This window comes from Squalius cephalus, assembly GCF_949319135.1.
Source record: "Squalius cephalus genome assembly, chromosome: 11".
Taxonomy (NCBI): Eukaryota; Metazoa; Chordata; class Actinopteri; order Cypriniformes; family Leuciscidae; genus Squalius; species Squalius cephalus.
The window spans coordinates 27,359,121-27,382,491 of record NC_137132.1 but is presented as its reverse complement, the minus strand read 5'-3'; the positions used below and the strand labels follow the sequence as shown (position 1 = coordinate 27,382,491).

The 23,371-nt window shown below is 38.5% G+C and overlaps 1 protein-coding gene across 7 annotated transcripts in view; it reads right to left on the bottom strand.

The window, feature by feature from the left end:
• The window catches only part of robo2 (roundabout, axon guidance receptor, homolog 2), a 452,373-nt gene that overhangs the window by 36,788 nt on the left and 392,214 nt on the right, over positions 1–23,371 (bottom strand). For 6 of the 7 annotated variants that reach the window (XM_079886421.1, XM_079886425.1, XM_079886422.1 and 3 more), the window contains 12 exons: positions 20,797–20,921; positions 19,428–19,599; positions 16,110–16,315; positions 15,007–15,088; positions 14,753–14,918; positions 14,064–14,230; positions 13,387–13,508; positions 11,003–11,234; positions 4,377–4,501; positions 2,717–2,888; positions 1,169–1,351; positions 292–318 (listed from right to left, as the gene is read on the bottom strand). In XM_079886421.1, the coding sequence (XP_079742547.1) occupies positions 292–318; positions 1,169–1,351; positions 2,717–2,888; positions 4,377–4,501; positions 11,003–11,234; positions 13,387–13,508; positions 14,064–14,230; positions 14,753–14,918; positions 15,007–15,088; positions 16,110–16,315; positions 19,428–19,599; positions 20,797–20,921 (1,779 nt within the window). The remainder of the gene's footprint in view (positions 1–291; positions 319–1,168; positions 1,352–2,716; positions 2,889–4,376; positions 4,502–11,002; positions 11,235–13,386; positions 13,509–14,063; positions 14,231–14,752; positions 14,919–15,006; positions 15,089–16,109; positions 16,316–19,427; positions 19,600–20,796; positions 20,922–23,371) is intronic. The other variant, XM_079886426.1, reaches the window with a different exon arrangement.

Here is a 23,371-nt window from a genome sequence, read left to right as displayed (position 1 = left end):
TAACAAATCATTGTTCACTTTTTGCATTGTAGCTTACATATACATATATATGCGTGTCATTTTTAGATGATAAAAATGTATCCATACTTTGTGTTTGAGACCCCTGAAACAGCTTCTGTTACAGCCAGAGGTTAAATTACTCCCCATATTGTGCTGACAAAGTCAGGTGGGCATCATCTGAAGACTTAAACTTGAATCATGGGAAGGGATACTCGACTGGGTAAAGGAAAGTAAGAGAAATGCAGGACGAAGGAATGGGGGTTTCGAAAAGACGGGACAAATGAACAGTACCTGCAGGGGTGAAGGTGAACGACTGAACTGCAAAAACAAGAAGACAGAGAAGAGTGTGTGTTAAAAAGCCTGCAGTGCTCAGTCGGGCTTTGGGAAGTTTGTGTGTTTCTGTGCATGATTATAAGCATGCATATTGGAGTGTGTTTGAAGGTTTGCGTTACGCCATCAGAGTGACGACAGCAAGACAGCAGCCAAAGGAATGAGATAGGCAGTCTAACACAGAAGACACACAAACAAATAATAATAATAATAATAAAAGATTGTGTGTTTCAGTGGTGGCTGGTGCTTTTCAAGAGTGGGGAAACACAGATATCACCGATATCAATGGCAAAACGTGTATTTTATTTCAAACCATTTTAGCAATGCTGCTTCTAAAACTACCGCTAAACAGAGTAATCGTGTATTAATAACTGTATTTTTTACCATAATATACATACTATGATAAATACAACACATCAGTGTTTGAATTATTAGCTGTTTGTTGCAAAGTCCCACCCATCTAAAAGCTCGACCAATCACTATATAGAAAAGCTGAGACAAAAATGTTGATTGAAAGCTGAATGTGCCCAATCAACAATTTTGTAATGCAAACAGGAGCCCAATGACACTCTCGGCCAATGAACATCACTCTTTGAACCATTCAAATAAGTAATACTGTTATCTGCCATATCTGAGCACATCAATTGGGCTCAATTGGCCATGGTTTTAAAATATTCAAATCCACCAAGAGTGAGATGTAAGGAATTATTTGTATCTAAATAAACATGTGGCTTCGGCACTGATTATTAAAAGCTATAAGAAGTTGTGCTTTTTGTGCCTTCTGAAAACAATCACCACTGTGTTTTTGTGTTGGTGCAAGCCAACATGTGGTCTCTACCTGCGTAATTGCTCAGACCCTTTCTCTTCTTTCTCCTCCAGTAGAGCCAGATGCTGAAGCCCATCAGAATGACCCAACATGCCCCTCCGATGCCCGCGATGAAGGCAGGCTGCTTCACCACGTCCGTGATCTGCTCCGTGATGCTGTTGTTCCTGCTCATGATCACATCCCGGAAGTCTTTACCTACATGAATACACACAAACAAAAGGGAAAACCGCTATTTAGTAAACGGAAAATTGTGGGTGGGTTTCTAAATTAGTTTAATAGCATGAGAAAAACACTGGTGCTCCAGCGAACATCAGCACAGGATTTAATCAACTCAACTAGAGCGTTAAAAGCTCATCACCTTGATCTTTAGCGTTACTTCAGTGAGCAGATGGTGAAAAATTGAAGAAAAAATAAATAATTAAATAATATAAATGTTGCATAAATAACTAAAAAAAACGTATTCACAGCACTTTTTTATGAGACTATTTCAATATTAATCAGAAATAATGTAAGTTGAGACTTATTTTCTTATCCATCAAGATTTGATTAGGAATCATGTTAGGCTATAAATATTATTGATTAATATTACCCAACCCCACCCCACAGCAAGAAATACGTTTTGGAGGTAGAGAAAGTTGATGAATTTTTTTTTCCTTTTGAAGCAATGCGTACTAATTCACAATAAAACTATGGATATTTAGGGTACGTTTACACAACAACGATGTACCAAAAACTGAAAAGTTTTTCCTTTGCGTTTTTCCTGTACAGACGACAACGTTGTCAAAACAATCCCCGTTCGCACGGATCCGCAAAAACGATTAAAAACGCTGTATTATTCATGCCAGGCCAGTAGATGGCGGTGTCACTATGTAAAGAAACTCTACACGCCTAGACTGCATAATACGCATATAATACGTATATTATATATATATACGTATAATACGTATACATATATATATATTCCTATAATACGCATGCGCACGACGTCACCGTTTTCACAAATTCAAGTTTTAGTAGTTAACACGGAGACGATAATGGTATCGTTTTCAAAATCTTGCTCTTCGAAACCCGTTTTCAAAAGATAGCATTTTCAGGCCCTCAAAACGCTGTTGTCGTGTAAATAAATGGCCAAAACACATAAACAGTTCTACGTTTTTAGTTGAAATAGTTGTTGGCCTCTAAGTTTAAAAAAAAAAAGGTTCATTTTCATTTTCATGCTGTAACTTTTTCTTTTTTTAATCAGCCTTTTTACTTCAAAAGATGGTAGGACACACACATACACACAAACCGCAGTGTTGATAAATAGTCTATCAGCCCCTGGCTGTGCGTGAAGATGGATAGTGAGCTTGACATTTGGGAATAAGGGCATGTCACTGACCAAATCATCACTTATGGGCCGAACCAGTCACAACCTGCTACAACTCACATAACTCACACTGTAAACACTCAAAGCACAGAAGAAAAAATTGCAGCCCTGAACAAGATTTAAATTTGATTTGGTGACCCCACTCAAATGCAGAGTGACAGTAAAGGTTATCGAAAGCAAAAGATGTCTCTTACCAATAATGATGGTTTGTGGTTCGCTCTTGACTCCCACCCCAGCGCTGGTGCTGGCGGCCACCTCCACCCGATACTGGACCCCCGCCTGCAGACCCCCCACCACCACTGACCGGATGGCTGCGTCCACCGTCTTATTTACATGGAAGCGGGTCTCGTTCCCTAAACACCAGATCTGAGAGAGAGAGGGAAAATAGCAAATTGTCTGTAAAAAAGAACATTTTTAATGACTGGGCTTCATTAACGAAAATGATTTTTGTGTAAATTACTCGTAAATCTATTCTTATGTAAATTGGTGCATTCAGTTGAGTACAGCAATTTATGTATGAAGGGATTTGCAGACAATTTATACAGAATTTTGCTCTGCTAACAAGCATTAATGAGGCCCATTTTGAACAAAAGTAAATTAGTGAACAGTCATCCACTATGCACTTTTAGCCAAAACGACTTATTTGAGTTCAATCCCCTTGAAACAACCTGAGGTTGTATTAAATGCACAGGAAGAATGGGAATTGCACCATATGGGTAATTAACTTACAGCCTTTCAGTTTCTAATGCACATTCAATATGCAATATCCAATATCCAACATCATATCACATCATATTATATCATATTATATCATTTTTCTTCTTTAACACTGATATAATATAATATAATATAATATAATATAATATAATATAATATAATATAATATAATATAACATAATATAATATAATATAATATAATATAATATAATATAATTATTCTTTTCTCATAATTTATACCACAAGTTGATTTCCCTTAATACTGTAAATGATACATTTCTGAACTTAGCAACATCAGATGGAGTCACACATTTTTGTTTCTGTTTATGTAATATAATATAATTTAAGATATAATATAATAGAATAGAATAGAATAGAAAATGGTATGCTTTTCTTATAATTTAGACTGCAAGTTGATTTAGATTTTTCCTCAATAAATGATACATTTATAATCATACATTTCTGAACTTAGCAATATCAAGGGTCACACGTTTGTTGTTGTTTTAAAAAATAAATAAATAAAATGAAATAAAAAATAATAATAATATATAACATAACAATTTAATTAATATAATATAATATAATATAATATAATATAATATAATATAATATAATATAATATAATATAATTAGGGCTGTCAAAAGATTAATCGCGATTAATCGCATCCAAAATAAAAGTTTGTGTTTACATAATATATGTGTGTGTACTGTGTATAATTATTTTGTATATATAAATACACACACATGCATGTATATATTTAAGAAATATTTGCATACATATACTGTATATATATTTATATAGTTTATATTATATATAAATATAATTTTTTTATATATAAATAACACATTTTTCTTAAATATATACATGCATGTGTGTGTATTTATATATACAAATTTAATTATACACAGTACACACACATATATTATTAAAAACAAACTTTTATTTTGGATGCGATTAATCGCGATTAATCTTTTGACAGCCCTAAATATAATATAATATAATATAATATAATATAATATAATATAATATAATATAATATAATATAATATAATATAATATAATATAATATAATATAATATAATATAATATAAATGATGAAATATGTTTTCTCAGAATTAAGAGTGCAAGTCGTTTACCTTATATTCCTGGATGATGCCGTTCTGATGTTCTCCAGGAGGAGGGTCCCAGGAGATGCTGATAGATGTACTGTTCTGATTGCCCACTGTGAGAACCGTCACCTGCTGAGGAGGAGCACTGGGCGCTGGGATACAGAGAGAGAGAGAGAGAGAGAGAGAGAGAGAGACTTTTACTTCCATGGCTTTCAGGATGTTCTTGCACACTACTGACATTCTAGACTTGAGGCTCCTTTCAGCCCAGGTCTAGTGATGCCATGTGTTGTTTGGCAAGGATTTATGTACATCACTCGACACTCATGCTCTGACACACTCTCACTCTGTTTTCTTCTGAAAGACTCTGCTGTAAGTCATTGCATTAGCATTAAAGCAGTCAATGTGCGCGTTGAGCTTTAGAACGTAAGGCAGGTGGCCACGGGTGCACGAGTTCATTAGATGGGGATTTTCTTCAGCCTGACACTGCTGCTCCTTCACATTTCACTATCATTTCATATCCTGCTCCCACAAAGAAGGGATTTACCAAAAAAAAAAAAAAAAAAAAACATTTACTGAGAGACAATGAGATGGTGAGCCAGCCCAAACAACTCTGCTTTCTTAGCAAATCGCTCTGACAGGCATGTAGGTCGCTCAGCTCGGGGAGGAATGCAAAGAACGGAGGGATTTTTTGAGAGCAGGATGAAGAAGAGTAAATAAAGAAGTGCTGGGTAAACATATTGACATGGATACATCGATTGAAGGAGGCCAGTTGTGAATCAAAGATGCTGTTTTGTCCTTGGCAGAAACCCCAGGTTTTTATTAACCCCATCAGAGCCATTCTGACAAGAGACACGGGAAGGGAATGAAATAAATAATAGGGGTCAGTCGTGGAAAGCAACATTTTGATAAAAATGTTTTTCTCATTTCTGTGGCAAGCCGAGGTGCGGCGACACAGCAGAATACTGACAGCTCAATTACGGTAAACTCTGCTTGCTCGCACTCTTTTCCGTCCCTGCTCTCTGACCCTCACATAAATGGCACATATCCCAAAGCTACATTCATCCCTTACACGGGGTGGCCCGTTTTAACCCCCAAAAGGTCTGACAGGACAAACGACGGCTCGCCTTCATCAAACATCTGCAGTTGAACGGAGCAGACGACTGTTTCAAAAACCCTACCATAACAATACAGCCAATGTCATTCAAAGTTAATGCCACAGATCAACTAGGCCATTAGATATTTCCAATAATTTGGAAATTCACTTTTTTTTTTTAATACGGAAATATAATATAATATAATTCAACATGTACTTTAATACATAACAAATAATAAAATAAAATAAAATAATATAATATAATATAATATAATATAATATAATATAATATAATATAATATAATATAATATAATATAATATATGTTTTTTTCTCAGAATTAGGAGTGTAAATATTAAAGTAATTAATTCATAATTGCACATTTTGGAAATCCATATTTTTTTCTTTAATACTGAAATATAATATAATATAATTAAAAATAGCCTTTAATACTATAAAACAATAATATAATATAATATAATATAATATAATATAATAATTAATTAATATATGTTTTTTCTCAGAATAAGGAGTGCAAGCAGATTCATATTTTTTCCCTTAATACTGTAAATATTACAGTAATCAAGTCATAATTGGAAATTTGGAAATTCACATTTTTCTTCTTTAATACTGAAATTGTATTGTAAGTCCTTTAATACTATAAAACATATAATATAATAATATATGTATAATATGATATAATAAAATGTAATAATATAATATAATATAATAAAATGTAATAATATAATATAATATAATATAATATAATATAATATAATATAATATAATATAATATAATATAATATAATATAATATAATATAATATAATATAATATATTTCTTTAATACTAAAAAATACAATAAAATATAATTTTTTTCCCTCAGGAATTAAGAGTTCAAGCAGATTTAGATTTTTTCCTTAATACTGCAAATTTTACAGTGATTACTTATGTCATAAATGAACAGAAAATCCACATTTTTCTTCTTTAATACTGAAAAAATAAATAAAAATAAGTTAACTCAGCATGTAGCAAGTGACAAAATCCCTCTCACAACAATGCAGTCAATGTCATTCAAAGTTAATGCCGCAAATCATTTAGGAGCTTATCAGTATGCACATTTGAGCCAAACAATACATATTTCTCATTTGGGGAGCGATGGCGCAGGCGATGCTAATAGCGCCATTAGCGGTGTGATGTATAGCCAGCGAGGATGTGACCTCTGTTTCACTGCCGCTACAGTAGCCTGCGGGCGAACGCGGATGATAAAAAAAAACAAAAAAAACACACACTGTGATGTTAAACCGAGCTAATATTGAGACCCCGGGCGGGTGGCAGGGCTTTAGCTTACAGAATGCAAAGAAATGCTACATTGCTTTAGCATGCCACTAATCAACCTGTGATAATGACCCTCGGGAAAAAAAACTCCCATTGAGAAGCTGATTATTAACCATAAAAATGGATTAAGAACACAGAGTGGTTTCTGAAAGAGCCTGTTTCACCTTTTCAACCTCGATTTTCAAAAATACTACTAATGCAGCTAATAATAAAGGACGTTTTCAAAGAAAGAGTTAAAGCAGCTAGTCATTTTTTTTTTTTTTTTGCATAGTAGGCCTAGCTGGTTTCACAGACAGAGCTTAGATTAAGCCAGGATTAGGACTTAGTTTAATTAGGAAAATGAAGTATCTTTTATAAACGTGCCTTAGAAACAAACATTTCTGGCATGCATCTTGAGACAAGACAATGGCAGTGACATATTTTAAGAAATGTGAGTGCAAGTTGCTTTCAGTTAAAACAGCTCAAACATGCATTTTAGTCTGAGACTAGCTTAAGTCTTGTCTGTAAAACAAAAATGGATTATAAAACAATAACAGAATCATCAATCTTAGAGATACTTTCCATGTAATCCCCCCAAAAAATCTCACTTTACTTGTACAATCTTTATCATTTTACTTATTAAACTTTGTATGACATGGTCTCAGATACCAATTTCCCACAGTTTTATTGTGGTAACAATGACAGCAGGCTATGGTTGGTTAGCATGTTCAGTTTTTATGAGAGAATTCTTGCGTTCCTGCAAAATTCGCCACTTCAGCGGAAGGTCTAAATGAAAGCGAAAACACTTTAACTTTTTTTGGGGGGAAAAGACAAAGTGGGAGAGAAACGAAGAAGAGAAAAGAAATGGAAGTGGTGAGCTCTAGAGGGAAGGTGTAATTGTCTAATCAGACAATGGCCGATAAATCATCCTCTTCTGTGACTCTGACAAACCTTCTCAACTACCACACAGTGGAAAACAAGAAACAAAAGGGGGCTATCGCAGCTCACGGGCCCCGTGATGCTCTTCTGCCAGGGGACCCGATGTTTTGTCTTGCTCTGGTAATGGCGATGACATGCAGGTGTAGGGTGTAAAGGCAGTGCGGCGGGACTTCTGGAGACAGAGCTGGTGTGTGTTGAGGAGATACGGCTCTCCGTGGACACTCTGGGTAACAAATGAGCCTGTCATTGCGCTCAGACTTTAATCAGCAAACCTTCTGTGCTAGTGTGAGTGTGTGTGTGAATTTATGCCTCGAGAGTTCCATATGGCATTTAAACGATTCTCAAAAATGCATTTTTTTTTTTTTTTTTTTTTTGCAAGATTTATGTGTGGTGGCAGCCATCCCTCACACCTGGGAAAAACATCTCAAAGAATTGCGGTGAATCCTGGACATTGGTCAACTTTAAGTACAGTCTGCCTGTCTCAGCCACAATAACCCACAAGGCGATGTCCCAGGATCCATTTTGGCAGGGTCCAAAAATTGAAACTGGCCAAGCACTAAATTGAAAGTGAAATTTAGCTTTTATGAGTAAAAAAAAAAAAAAGAAAAAAGATATTTTTATTTAAAAAAAATAAAAATTAAATATAGTTAATAATAAAAATAATAATAATTTTATATTTATTTTTAATAGTATATTAAATGCAGTTATACAGTATAATACATAATACATACTCATACATTCAAATACAAATACATACTTATGTATTATATTATAGATCATTTACTCAGTTTACATTTTTTATTTTTTAAATTTACAATTAAAATAAATACATTAAAATAAAAATATTATTAATAGATATTACATTATATATAATTACATTTAATTTATAATTTGAACAACAAAATTATATAGTATTCTAGATTGCATAAATGATCTAATTGCATAAATTATTTCTGTTTGTATTTTATATATTTTAAAAAAAAAAGTCTCTTATGCAATTGTCAATGTCAATATGTCAATTTTGGACACTATAAGGACAGGTGGTTGTCTAAATACAGAAATACAGAAATTAGTAAATTGGTATGTTGGGAGTGATGTGGATGAGTACAGAGTCCAGTGAACTCCATGCTTATTTTAGTGTCATATCAGCCTTACACACACCCACACACACTACCCGCAACACAGAAAAGGTCAATTCCTTTGCCAAAACGTGTCTTTTCACGAGTCCCGTCAGGGATGGAGACAAGCTTACTGCAGCGCTGTGGAAAGCAGGCCAGCATTGCTTACTACGGTATTTGTTACGACGTTGGCCTAGGGGTGGATTATGTATCACTGGGCCAAATTGCTGTGGACTTAAAGCAAGCTTGAAAGAATCAGCGAGAGATCCAACCTCTGGCCTTACGTCTGCATTTGTGTCTCTTAGTATCTGTGACCTGTATGTTTCATAAGCACAAGACATTGACAAATCCATTAGTAAGCTCTGTGACTTGAAAGTCAGCATGAAACGGCATTCACAACCCATTTGACTTCCATATTGTGATTTGATACTCTGGGCCCTATTTTAACGATCTGAAACGCAAGTATCAAGCGCGAAACGCAAGTAACTTTGTGGGCGGATCTCGGGCGCTGTTGCTATTATACCGGCGGGATAAATGACTCTTGCGCCCGACGCAAAATCTAAAATGGGTTGGTCTGAAGTAGCTTCATTATTCATAGGTGTGGTTTGGGCGTAACGTGAAATAAACCAATCAGAGCGACATCTCACATTCCCTTTAAGAGCAGGCACGCTTGTTCTATAGCGGATTCCTATTATAACGGCGGATTTGCCAGGCGGCGCGCCAGGAGCGGTTCACAGCTGAGGAGACCGACGTTCTCGTCAGGGCCGTAAAAGACAGAGAAGTGACATTGTATGGGGATGGGAGAAACCCACCCAAATTAGCTTCGGTTAAACAGGCATATAATAATTTGGGTAAATGTGTAAGCTAGATTTATGCCTATTTTTCACATCTTCATGGACACAACAATGATTTCCCTCGTGTGGTAATATTTTTCCTTGTAATAATGTATGGTTTTCTAAAAATGAGAACTGCTGCGTCTGTGTGTAGATGAGATAAGCAAAGTGTATGCGCGTTGTGCACACGCTACATTGATCATGGCCAATAATGCGGCCTTAAAATAGCATATGAATAACATGCTCAACGCTCCACTGACTTTAGACTAGGTTTTTCCTGGTCAGTGGCGGAATTGTTTTCTAAACCTGCAAAATAGCACCAGGGAACGTTTGTGCCGGAACACGCCTCCTCTTTGCGCTGAACCGCCCCCGAGAGCGCAAGTTCATTTCCTAATTTACCGACGTGCGTCTGTCGAGGGAAGAGTCCGCTGTGTGCGGGTGCAAAATAGGAATGATACATGCGTCGGTGTACAAAGTCAATTGCGCTGGGTGCAAGATAGGGCCCAGAATCTTCTTATTTATCTAACAATATAATAGGTAATTTATGCATCAGGCTATTGATTGTATTGTGTAAAAACTGAATTAGAAAAGTAGCCTAAAATAATGTCTAAACAGCAATTTTGGCTATTTACTAATGTTGCCTTCACGTGCCTTCACTTCTGAGGTTTTGACTACGAGCTTGTCGCGTTTAAGTGCTTTATTGTAGGAAAGAACAGGAATCATGGAGGATACCAGGTTTTTTCTTGCGTATTTATTGGTAAAATCTTATCAAAGCCAAAATTATATTTAGCGTCTCATTCATTGACATCTATATAAACATTCACTGCGCTATTTAAATAGTCAGTCTGCTGACAATTCTGGAATTTCAGTCCCATTCAGGATATTTTTGCTGTGCTTACAATACACTTCAAATGATCATTCATATGTAAATATGCGCTATTTTAATGACAAGGCGAGGTAGCTGTTGTGGAAAAAACTAATAAAGAATAGCAGTCACAGCAGAAATCGTTCTCCCCTCCACATAGAGTTTATGGCACATCGAACTCTGGAACTTGGGTATCAAAATTATCCCTGAACTCCCAAATGGCAAATATGAATTTAAGAGGGCGTTCATGTCCAATTTTTCACTAGGAAACTCGTATTTACGCTAACTCTGTGAAGGCAGCTTAGCATTATTTCCCCCTGTTAATACAATTCATATGCATGGAAAAGGGGAAGTTATTCTATTTTGGAGAAAGATTACACAGATAAATTAGATATTTATTAAGGAAAGTAAATACGGTCCATTTTGATTTCATGTTGACTTCAAACATCACAAATCTCCTGCATCACTTCAAAGGAGTCAAATGCTGTACCTTCCTCTGATGTTCTTGCCGTTCGGGACTCGCTGTCCATGCCCTGGAACTCGTTGAAGTACGGACGGACTTTGATCTCGTAGACGATGCCTTTCTTCAGAGCCGAGAGCACCATGCTCCTCTCAGAGGGGACCTTCACATCCTGAGTCTGCCACGCTCCAGGGGAGGACAGCCCTGACATCTGCCTGTACAAAACCCTGTAGCCCTGGATGAACTGAGACTGGCGGTCAACCTGAGGGGGAAAGACGGTTCAAACTTAAAAGAGCGCAACAGAGTCAAAAGACAAATAGAAAAAGTAGATAGAGAAACTTTGCTGAAAAGACCTAGTTTTGGGTGCTGGTTCTCAGTATGGAATGGTTAGTGTCCCATCAGGTGTTTTACCTATCTTAACCAGCAATGCTTTCTTGGTCAAACAACTTTTTCAAAGGAAAAATTATGCTAGTTGAGGAGCTTCTACAGATCAAAGTCTGAAAGAATATTTAAAGTCGGCATGAAATGGAAGTAAAACGGCTTCTTGAAGAAGAAAAAAATGTAGGGCGGGACTTGATTTTGTCCATGGGAAATTGATTGGATCATTGGATAATTGTTGTTTGCTATTGGTCGATATCATGTGAGTGACAGGTTGTCCCGCCCTCGCGCCAAAAAACACCTCGGCAATGAAGAGAAGAGATGTTGTTGAAAGAGGGAGTTATTTTGATTAAAGATTACGAGGGCACATGAATGTAAAAAAATAATATTGATGTGCATGGATGAATCATTTATAATAAAGATTGCAAATGATCCTCCAGATCTATCTCTTCCCCCTTTTCAACCAGTATTTACATATAACAACAAGCTCAGCCAATCAAATCCCTTTCATGAAAATGCTCTACATTAGCCATACATACGCATTATTCTGACATTCTGTAAATAAAACATCAATAATAGCAAGCATGCAAGATATAACCACCTCGGACAAACATGCTGAGAAGAAATAAACAGATATGTACAAGTATACACATACGTGCACATTAAAATCAACAAAGAATGTTACATACACATAAAGATCAAAGAAAAAGGCAATCTCAAATCAACAAAAAGGTAAACAAGACCCTTCATTCATTGAAAGCCTCGTTCTTTTTTTAGTTGTATTTACCAAGAGAAGGAGTGTGCATAACTCACATTAATGTCTTCCTAACAGCAGAACCTGGCTTTCAGAGTGAGATATTAAACATCTGCTTTTCCTCCCTACACATGGAGTAAATCAGCCCAATGGGCATCCTTCCTACGCTTTTTAACTTTCATTAATTGAATGATTCAGGGTCGTAAAAGCTTTCTTGACACCACCTACGTTTACCGCGAGAGTGCTGCTGTATCCAGGGGCCGCGTAGGCCGATGATTTATGGATTATTCATATGAGAAAAATACCTTTGAAACAGTCTATCCTCCATTTAGGCCGAACAGACAGACGCTTATATTTGTCTCTGTAATGATTGTTGATGGTAATCATTAATATACCGCAGGAGAGTGCTTACCAACTAATGTGACAAAGCCAAAGCTGTAAAATCTCCATTTTAATGCAATTCAACAAACAATAAACACTTTTTAGGGTGTTTTTATATCAATGCTGGAAGACTGTGGTGGTAAACGGAAACAACAGCCGGGTAAATAAAAGAATTCACTTCTGAACGGATGCACTTATTAGGATTTCAGACAATATACACGTATATACTGCGTATGGTCAAATGATTTTAAGCCAATAATCTGTGCCAAATAAACTGGTTTAAATAGAGATGATGTTATTAAAATGTAAGATTAAATGTCATTCCAAACCTTTCAAAATTACTTTCATTATTCTGTGGTACACAAGAATTGTATGGACAAAACATACATTTTGATCATTCTTCAAAATATCCTTTGGTTTCCATATAATAAAGAAAGGTTTGGAACCAACATGAGCACAACAATTAATTATGACAGAATTTTAATTTTTGGGGTAACCTATCCCTTTACTATGAAATCATGTTATATAACCTTGGCCCAATCACAGTACATTACATTTACATTTATGCATTTGACGCGTTTATCCAAAGCGACTGACATTGTATTTCAAGGTACACATTTACATTCTTATCAGTTCTTGCTTTCCCTGGGAATCGAACCCATGACCTTGGTGTTGCAAGCGCCAACACTCTACTGTTTGAGCTACAGGATCACAGAATCACAGTGCCCATGCTAAAACCTCAGTCCAATCATAGTTCTTGTACAATAGCTTCTGTCTAATCATAGTTTATGTGCTAAAACTTGTGTCCAGGCATAGCTCCACAAATACAAGCTAAAATAACTCTCCAATCACAGTTAAGATGCTAAAACCTTTAGCTCCGACCAATTATAGAACATCTTACCGTCCATGTGACCTGTATGGTGGTGGGGCTGAGGACCACGGGGTTGTGTAGCCGTACAATAACCTCGCCCAGCTCCTTCTGCACGTGTCTGTGATCCACACCCTGTGCTGGAGGACTTATATCTGTAAATAGAGAGAGACAGAGGCCAATGCCATTACTTCTTATAGGGCTCCAACAGTGCTAAATTACTGTCCAGTACAACATAATCCCTTAAATACAATTTAATCCCCTAAAAGAACGATGAGGAGTCATTTTCACTGACTCCAGCAGCAGACAACACAGCTTCAACCCAACCTGCGAGGATACATACGCCCAAGGTCTCCGAATCAGTCACTCCTAATGAACATACGGAGGACTCCTTGGAACCTTAATCGAATCTTTTTCCAGTCGAGGTTGGCCCTTTTCCCCACCGTAATGATCATTAAGGTACCAGCCAGGGCACTAACTCAATTATACACTCCAAAAGTAGATGATGTTTGTTCTACATTATACTCCGTCTCTGGAACTAATGAGCGTATGGGTCCGTTAGACTGCGTGGTATCTAGACTAGATCTCGTTCTCTGTGGGCAACAGCTAGGATTTAATTGGAAGTCGTCGACACGGACACCATTTACATGGGTGTCTTACAAAAGAAAAGTACAATTACATACACAATTTAGAAAGTTTCTGTCAAATACCTTGAGTGCGGACGGGTTCGGACATGGGGCTTGGGTCGCTCAGGCCCTGGATGTTGACTGCTCGCACCATGAACAGGTAGATGGTGTTGGGGCGAAGACCCTTAATGGTGTACTGAGTAGTCTTGACATGATCGGCCACAGTCTGCCAGCTGTTGCTCACTGATTGGCTGCATGCAATGAGGCAGAGTGATGTCAGAGTTTGAAATGTCTTGAAAGTATTTAAAAGTACAGTCCTTTCAATTTGTACAAACCATATTTTTGAGTTTTTTTGTACACTAGAAATGTGTGTACAGACTTTTCAATTGATACTTTGCACGTGACGTCAGTTGTACTGGCTGGCGGGCAAGAACGTCATTCTCTAGCAATGAAAACCAGTAAACTAATCAAGGATCTTGCCAGGACGTTGCCAGTTTTAATATACAAAAGTTGGTGTTTTGAGGTGTACACGACATGCCAGATAGTTGTTGTGCGATTGGATGCACTAACCGCGTTTGTTACCCGCCAGATATCACGTGACTGCAAAGTATCAATATGCTGGACAGATTAGTCTACAACCCCTCACATCCTCATTTCTGTTCGTGTCAAATGAAAAATGGTATCTACTTTGACTTAAGTCTGATCTGATTGAGCAAGGTACAATTCAATCCAAAACAACTTTAGAAAAGCCTAAATTAAGGCAAAATTCATACCTGAAAGCCTCAATAACATATGATGAGATGGGTGACGCTCCAGGAAGGCCAGGCTGCCAGGACAATGACACGCTGTTTTTAGTGACGTCGGTGACCTGAGGTTTGGAAGGAGGACCTGGGAGCTCGTTCTCATCCCGGTCTTTAACTACAACTAGACTACCAGACTCTGAAGAGAGAACATCAGGACATTTAAGAACGTCTGGAAGAATACATTACATAAAAAGTAAAAAGTTTGCAAAGTTGCCCAAAAGTACCTTTGACTTCCAAGAAAGCACTCCAAGATGTTTCCCCACTAGAACTTGCTGCCACACAAGTATAGATACCAGAATCCGAGAGCTGAAAGATAAAAACAAAAACATTCCTCAGTCTTTATATCTTCATGCATTGTGAATTCTCTAAATGGCTAATCAATTCGATTCACTGTAAGCTTTCGATCCCAGGGAGATGGTAACCTTGAGCACGTCCAGTTCGGCTAAAGCGCTGACATTAATATGGTAGATATAATCTATTTCCACACCCTTCAGCCAGCTTTTATCCTTGCTGGCAAATTCACAAACCCACCCACTAACCGCAATGAGAGGAAGACTAATTCATTTAAAGGGGTAGTCGCTGAAACCCTCTGGACCGTTGACAGCTGGCGCATGTCCCCCACTCTCTTCCTTTCCGGGACGATCTCCCTGTTGTTTGTTGCCTTTCATCAGGACGCCTCGCCTCCATTTATTCATTTATTAGATAAAATGTCAGAGGTGGGCAGCACTGTCAGGCATAATGGCTATTCCATCCCGAACTGACGGGGAGGGCTTGGGGACTTTGAATTCAATATGGCCCTAAAAGTGTGTTTGTTTGTGCGTGCATGTGCAAATGCGTGTGCAGCTGGAGCCCGTCCAGGCTTCCGTAAATGATTCTTGGGAGAGCTGTCGTATCCCTAAGTGATAGTATCAAACAATTTACCAAAATCAATATTTCCCATTCATCCCCGTAATGCAATATGATTCCCTCTGCCCGTCTCTGTTATGTCTTACCGATATCTGATTGAATTTCGCTAAGCTTATACATCACACTTAGATGGAGATGTTTCTGACAGCTGGTAGTCACACAATCACACACACATGGTCTTAGAAATACACAATGATAGATAAACATCAGGACATCTATCTATCTATCTATCTATCTATCTATCTATCTATCTATCTATCTATCTATCTATCTATCTATCTATCTATCTATCTATCTATCTATCTATCTATCTATCTATCTATCTATCTATCTGTCTATCCATATGGTTGCATCCCTAATTTATACATTCATTACAAATGAAAAACAAAACAAACAAACAAACAAAAGTGTTTAGACTCACCCGCAAACCCTTGATCTGTAGGCTGCCGAGGTCCTGCAGGGACATACGAGGGTCTTTCCCCAGCAGACTGACCCCATCCTTCAGCCAGCTGACGGTTGGAACCGGTTCTCCAGATGCATGGCACCTCAGAAGGGCCACACTGTCTACACCAAGAGTCTGGTTAGCTGGACCCTGCCGGATGATGGGGGGAGGACGATCGGTCAACACTAAACAGGAGAAAAAGAGGGAGGAAAGAACAAGAATTAAGCCCACCTAATTGGTGTCCCTGTTTTAGAAGGGAGGCATCCCAATTCTTATAATTTTAATGGATGGATGTATATGGATGGATCGATGGATGGATAGATAGCCCAAACATTGGGATGTGGAAAGAGACAGCAGAGAGGAGACAGGAAATAATTAGAAAGAGAGAGTGAGAATGTATCCGGACCACAACACAATCCAGATCTGAAACATTTCCTGTGCGAGTGCAATGACTCAACAAGTCTGGAGCACATTGTGCTAATAACTATAGGCCATGGCTTTGAGTTGGTTTCTACTTTCACTACTGAAATTATAACATTGGAGATTGGTAGCAATTGGCATGCTTGTCCATCTACAATAATATATTATCCACAGATTATGACATCATGACACTAACAGCCCTTATAACATCATCTGTTGCTTTAGCACAGGACAGCAAGAACGTGTTTGTCATTAAAAGTGTCTGGAAACATTAACATTGTGGCCATGCTCGTGTGGCACACAGGAAGCAGGATGAAGCCATGATTGCCTTATTCCTGGACGTATCAGGGTTATATGCACATTTTGTGGTTGCACCACAGGGCAGCGTCTACCCCCCAAGCATTCTGGGAAAAACTGGGAGAAACGCTGAGTCTTGGTTTCTAGCTCACTGATGTGGCAGTGACGTGGTTTTGTAGCTTCCATTTAGTGCCTGGGATCCTTCATTTAGGAACCAGACTCTGAGTAAAATTTCATGTATTACTATGCATCCGACTATCAGAGCGAGTGTGGTTAAGCTGGCTAAGAGTACGTCCCCCAAAGAAGTTTATGAGTCTAAACTGCTTCTCAAAACATGAAGCCACCATCCTAGAGCACAGAGGTTATTTAATACTTGTGTGTGTTTTATATGTTTATAATGATGGGTTAATCATGTTTGGCTGTTCATAAGCTTTCCATCTATTTTCATCTCATAGTGTACAGATTTTTTACTGACTACAATAGGGTGAATATATCTATATCTATCTATCTATATATATATAATTTATAATAAACACAGGCCAATTGGTGTGTTCTGATGTACAAATGGGCATCAAGCGCCCAATTGAGTGGCACCAACCATTTATTTCTCTAACTAATAATAATAATATAATAATCACAGCCGTGTGCTGTCCCTTGCCCCACTGAGGACACATTAATTAGCAGGTGTGAATTAATGAGGAAAAAGCCGGCGGGCACTAATTACAGACTGCACCTCTAACCCTTAAATACAGCTTCAAATGCAGTCTTCATCCATTCTCTGTTGCGTTTCTATTTGTCTCGCTCTGAATAAAGGATGGTATTTATATTGTCCAAATCTCCATCGGAATGCCTCATTTGGGCTCAGGGATGAAGAGTTGCCATCCTAATTCATCAATGTGGATTACCCCGCACGGAGTTTAAACCCCAGAGTGCTTTGCAGGCGCATCCATCAGGCCAGCATAAACCCCAGAGATGCATGTGCAGACAGATAGAGACTGATGAAGCATAATGGTTGTATTTGGATTAAAGCTGCATCCTCTGAGTCTTTAGTGTTGCGCTGTTGCATTTGAATTTGCACTGACTAGATCTTATGTTCATGATAATCTTCTAAAGAACTGCAGAATATACAATTATTTAACGTGTCTACTATTGCAGTGTCTACTAGCAAGTCTGATTTGGGTGTGAGTGTACTAAGACTGATAGAATATGATGTGTGTGTTGTGTGTTGTAGGAACATGACGGAATTCTGTTCATTTGACGGGACGGGTTCAGACAGCGAAGTGAAGGCCTTGGTGCCGTCTGGCAGCAGCCATTTTTCATCAAATCTCTCCTTGAACTTGTCCAGCTCTCTTTGCCACCTCAACAGCCACTAAATCACACTCTTCCTCCGGCACAGGTGTGGCCGTGACCCTCTTCCTCTTTCGTTCCTGTCATCCCTCTTCTCTGTCATCCTGCACAACATCTCACACAACATCTCACACACACTTACATTCTGAGTAAGAGCTGTTTACGGCAGTCTAGGTCATATGCGGTTTTTCAGACAAGATCGGTTAATTTATATGCTTTGCTGTCAACCGTAACAGCTGTCACCTTTTAAAAGAATTACATTCTACTGTTAGACTAAAGATGTAGTTGAAAAGTTCATACAAACTGACTTTCTTTTGCAACTTTTTTCCTTTTAAGAAAAAAATTACACAACCCAAAACACGCTTTGTTGCCAAAGCAATTTTTCCATCATCAGTATCTGAAGTTTTCAAGGACGGCTGTTTTCACTCCCTTCTCGAGCTGAAATTAAGTTTTCCTCCTGTCAAGAGAAGTTCACAAAGACGTGCTCCTGTAATATTCAAACGCGAGCAGAATTCAGGGTCGTCAGGCTTGCTATTCATTTCACATAGCGAGGCAGAATCAATGCAGAGCGGGGAGAGCTCAAGGCCACATTCCAATTCAGCTCTTAATGTGGATCCAGAGGCAACAGAAGTGGTTTTTATATGACATTTATCTTTCTGCCAGCACTTTTGTATGGAGATATTGAGGCCTTCGTTTGTGTCAGGTGTGAAATGTGTAGGCTGACACTGACATATGAATGAGGGAAAATGAAAGAGTGGTGAAAAGAGAGCGATGGTGAATGGTAGAGAGAGCGACATAATTATAACACAGGCTTAACCAATGTTGTGCAAAACATAAAATGTAAAAATATAAATAAAAAAGATAGTATTTTAAAATTGCTGCATAATGCAAAATTGTTGGCAAAAAATCATCGGTGGAAGGAATGGGGTACTCCTTAAATTTTATATTTAAATACAAAAATGCAATATTAAGAATTATAAAATTTATTACAAAAAATTATTTTTAATATTTGTAATCAGGACCGTTTTGAAAATGACTGAACTGAAAACTGGACTGGATAGGTTTGTTATTTACATTTTCTAAGTAAGAAGGAACTGAATTGCTTCATAAAAAAACAAATATTAAGAATATTACTCCTGAATCTAAAAACAAAGCAGAATGAAACACCAGCTAGGTAAGAATCCATCCATATTCCCAAAGCCCTGTTATGGTCCAATTCACCCCAGTGCTTACCGTCTGTGACCTCAAGCTGTGCCTTGGCCAGGATGCTGCCCGCCACCGTCAGGGCCTGGCAGATATAGTACCCCGCGTCTGCCCGCTGGACTGCCGTGATGGTCAGATCTCCACTGGGCGACACCGAGAAGCGACTGTTGGGCTGCAGCGGTTGATTTGGAAACAAAAGGTTCTACACAAACAAAGAAAACAAGAAACAAAGTGTGAATAGCATTTCCGCGGAAAATTCTCTACCTCAAACCCACCATTATTTGAATAGAAAACACACCAGGGAAAACATTTTGCATTAGCGGTGGTAAATTATCACTATTGTCAACTATTAAAACGACCAATATCTGAAAGGAATTATGGCAGCGTGACTGTAAATATTCAAAATTATGGAACAGTGGCTCACCGAAGATAGAGCTCTTGCTAACGATTGTGCTAACCCTGACTGTGTATATAGCTTACTGTGAGTATCCATTGTGTCCAAATGACTGCAGTAATTGCTTTGGGCTGCGTTGTTTACTCACTCTGTCTGACATGGCTGTCGTGTTTGAAATGAAATCTGTTGCAAAGCGAGGAGGCCAGGTGATTCAAAGCTAATTCACCACCAGCGGCCGGTTTAGCCGTTTGCTAATTACGCCAGATAACAAGCTGGGTTCATTAATGGCCATCATTGACAGAGCCCTCACATTTACCTCAGGTTTTATATCCTTGAGATCTCTCCACTCTTCCTCTCATTTTCTCTCTTTCACTCTCTTTTGATTTCGGAGTCCTCATAGCTGACCGACAGAAACTGAAAGGCATTAGCCGGATTCAATTACACCTAATGACTTTAATGTTCCAAATTATGCTCCAAATTATGTTTTTTTTTCTTTCTTTCTTTTGCTCTTTTTTAATTAGCCTCTCACACATGATAGATGTTGGGTCCATTATCCTCAAGTGTGACTGAGAGGCTTCTCTCAGCGCTAATGACTCAATAACTGCTTTAATTTCGCCTTTTAACAAATACCTTCATATCTTACTTAAGAGAGGAATAGTAGGACAGAAAGTGTAATATAAAGTGTTATACTGCATTTAACTTTAGGATTAAGGCTCAAATCTTCCTATATTTCCAATTTAAATAGACTTTTAAATAGTATACTTTCAACTAGCTTACCCATGCTATAGCATGTTCTATGCGGTTACTAAGGTCTTTTGGATGGTTGCTTGGTGGCCCACTCCTAGATATGATTTATATCTCTTCTTCAATATGAGTTTGAGGTATATGTTCACCCATTTTGTTGCCTATTAGCGTCAGTCTCCCTGGAGCATGTGTGGTAACCACTAGCCCAAAGCGTCAACAAAAAAATAAGAATAGGTTAAAGAGAGAAAAATGTGCTCTTACCTGACTTCCCTCTTTCTGCCAGAAGACCGCCGGCTGTGGGTTCCCTTTCGTCTCACATGGAAAACTGGCTGTCCGTCCTTGCGCCACAATCTGATCCCGTGGCCTGATCACGAACTGTGGTGCAGCTGAGTCAAGAACCAAAGACATGAACATTACACCATACCCACAGACACACAAATGCACACGACACACACACACACACACGCTGATCATTGTCAGTCAGTGGGAAACGTCAAGCATCCACAGGCATTGACTGCCGAGGTCACTGAGACAGAGCTTCCATGCATCAGCCCGTTTCCGACAGCATTCGGCCTCTTGGTTCATCTGTTTGCTTTGACCACAAACAGAAAGGACAGCAACAGCAACCACAGGAAGCCATTCATCCAGGTGAGCCCGCAGATGGCCGTACTGAATGAATGACGGGCAGCTTTCAGGCACGGCAGTGCTGCGGTCACAACACCAGAGGGAAGGGTGGGTCATTCCGGTCAGGACACACGGAGAGGAGAAGCTATGTGAGGACACCACACCGTGAACGTTCTTTTGTAAGTGGCTTTAAATACTCGACTCTATTTACTCTAAGAACACAAAGCAGTTTCTATTTCTGTATCGAAGACAAGCAGAGCTCACAAGCTGGACAAGCTTGGAAAACATCGAATTGACTGTTGGCCTTTTAATGGACATCGTTCTCTATTCTAAGAGCCAACTTGGGTCAAGTTCTCACAGAACGAGAATTTTCTCACGCCTGATGCGTCGCACTTAGAAAAGTATTTTTTAACCTCTCAAATCACCCGGCACAGAAACTCAGCCAACATATTCAAATAAACCAATTAAAAGTGCCATCTTCCCTGCTTTCCCTGTCTAATCTGACCTTAAAATGGCATCAGAATTCAGGAACAGGGTTCCAAAGTTTCCCCTTGACTTGGAGTCAATGCTACTTTCTCCTTAATGAGAAGGTTAGGGCACCAACCATCTAAAAAAGGTTTGTCAGAGTCTTCAAAGGCAGGGAATGGCAGCTGGAGTTTGTGAGAAGATAAAATGCTTTTGCAGAGTGGTACCACTCACTAGAGAACATACAGTTAGGGAGTTTCAAGAAGCAAAGGTTTTTATTTTGAGGAATAAATGCTTTAGCTGACCCAAATAAAAAATGATTTTTTTCTGCTAGAAACTCTAGACTGTGACCCTACAATCAATCATTTTTTAACCGAGCAAAAGAAAACACACAACTTACTACTTTTAAAAGTTGATACTTTTCAGTCATGAGTTTCAAAGAAGTCATGAATTTGGACAAAAAACAACAACTATCACATAATTTGAACATTTCGACAGTGTATTTGTTTTATACTTGTAGCCACACCAATAAATCTAGACGCAGGACTCCAAACAGTTGAGTTCGTTTAGCAGGGGAACCATTACTCACGGTGCGCCCATCTACAAATAGAAAAGGTCTGATCGTGGAAAAACACTCTCCCCTTCATTCTGATCCCTAAATGAGCCCCTCTACTGCCTGTGCAGCTGGCAACTGTGGACAAGAGAAGTCTGCAAGTGTTTGTGATTTATGTGGCTGATCCCTTTTTTGTGAGGCTGTACTTGACTAAGGCTGACACATTCAGGCAAGTTACAGATGGTGGCAGATTTACAGGATTCCCAATCTGGGCGCACGGTGGCGCGGGCACTTCTGTGAGTTTGGGCATCACACAAAAGCTTTAAATCACAGACTGGCCCGGTTTCATTCTACTCCAGAGCTTTTATTTTGCATTGGAGGGAGTGGGCATAAAAGATGGGCATTCACCGATGCCACTCACTCAAAGTGATTGTTTAATGACTTGGACGCTCAACTTCATTGTGCAGTTGAGTGTTAAAGTCCTTTTTGGCCAAGAGGGGAGGAAAACACTCACACACGGACACATCCCAAGTCTATTCGTTCCCTAGAGGTTTCTAAAGAGTAAAACAAAGCTAGTCATAAATAAACTGTGATTGCATTTGATTGCGTATCTGGTATATTATTATTTAATGCATGCGTGTTGTGTGAATAATACACACTCTTGCAGGGTCTGCAGGGAGAATGCAGTCCTGAGAAGAGCAGAATAGCTAATCAGCTCCTATATTTAATTCATGACAGAGCACATCTGCTCCATACTGGAGAAAGTTCACGACTAAACACACTTCTGAGAGCTGTAAGTCAACACACACGAGAACAACAGGAAAAAAGCATGCACACTCTCTCCAAAATGCACACACAGACAGTAAAATAAACAGAAACTGTCATGACTAATCGAAGACCCACTGGAACACAAGAGTTTCGAGGTATTTCAACTCAGCCAAATATAAGCCCAGATGGCTGTGTGTGTTGCTGCTGAATTATATCCATTAAGCAGAAGTCACAAGTTTTGAGAAAAAAAGAAAATATCACACACTCATCACACCAATCCAGTAAGCTTTTTTAGTCCTAAAGTCCTAAAATAAAGGTGGTTAGTACAGCCACAGGTTAGTACAGGACAGAACTCTACTTTGTTACCTTAGTTAAGAGCTATCAAGTTTATCAGGATAGGAAAGGGAAATACTGAACCTCTACAGT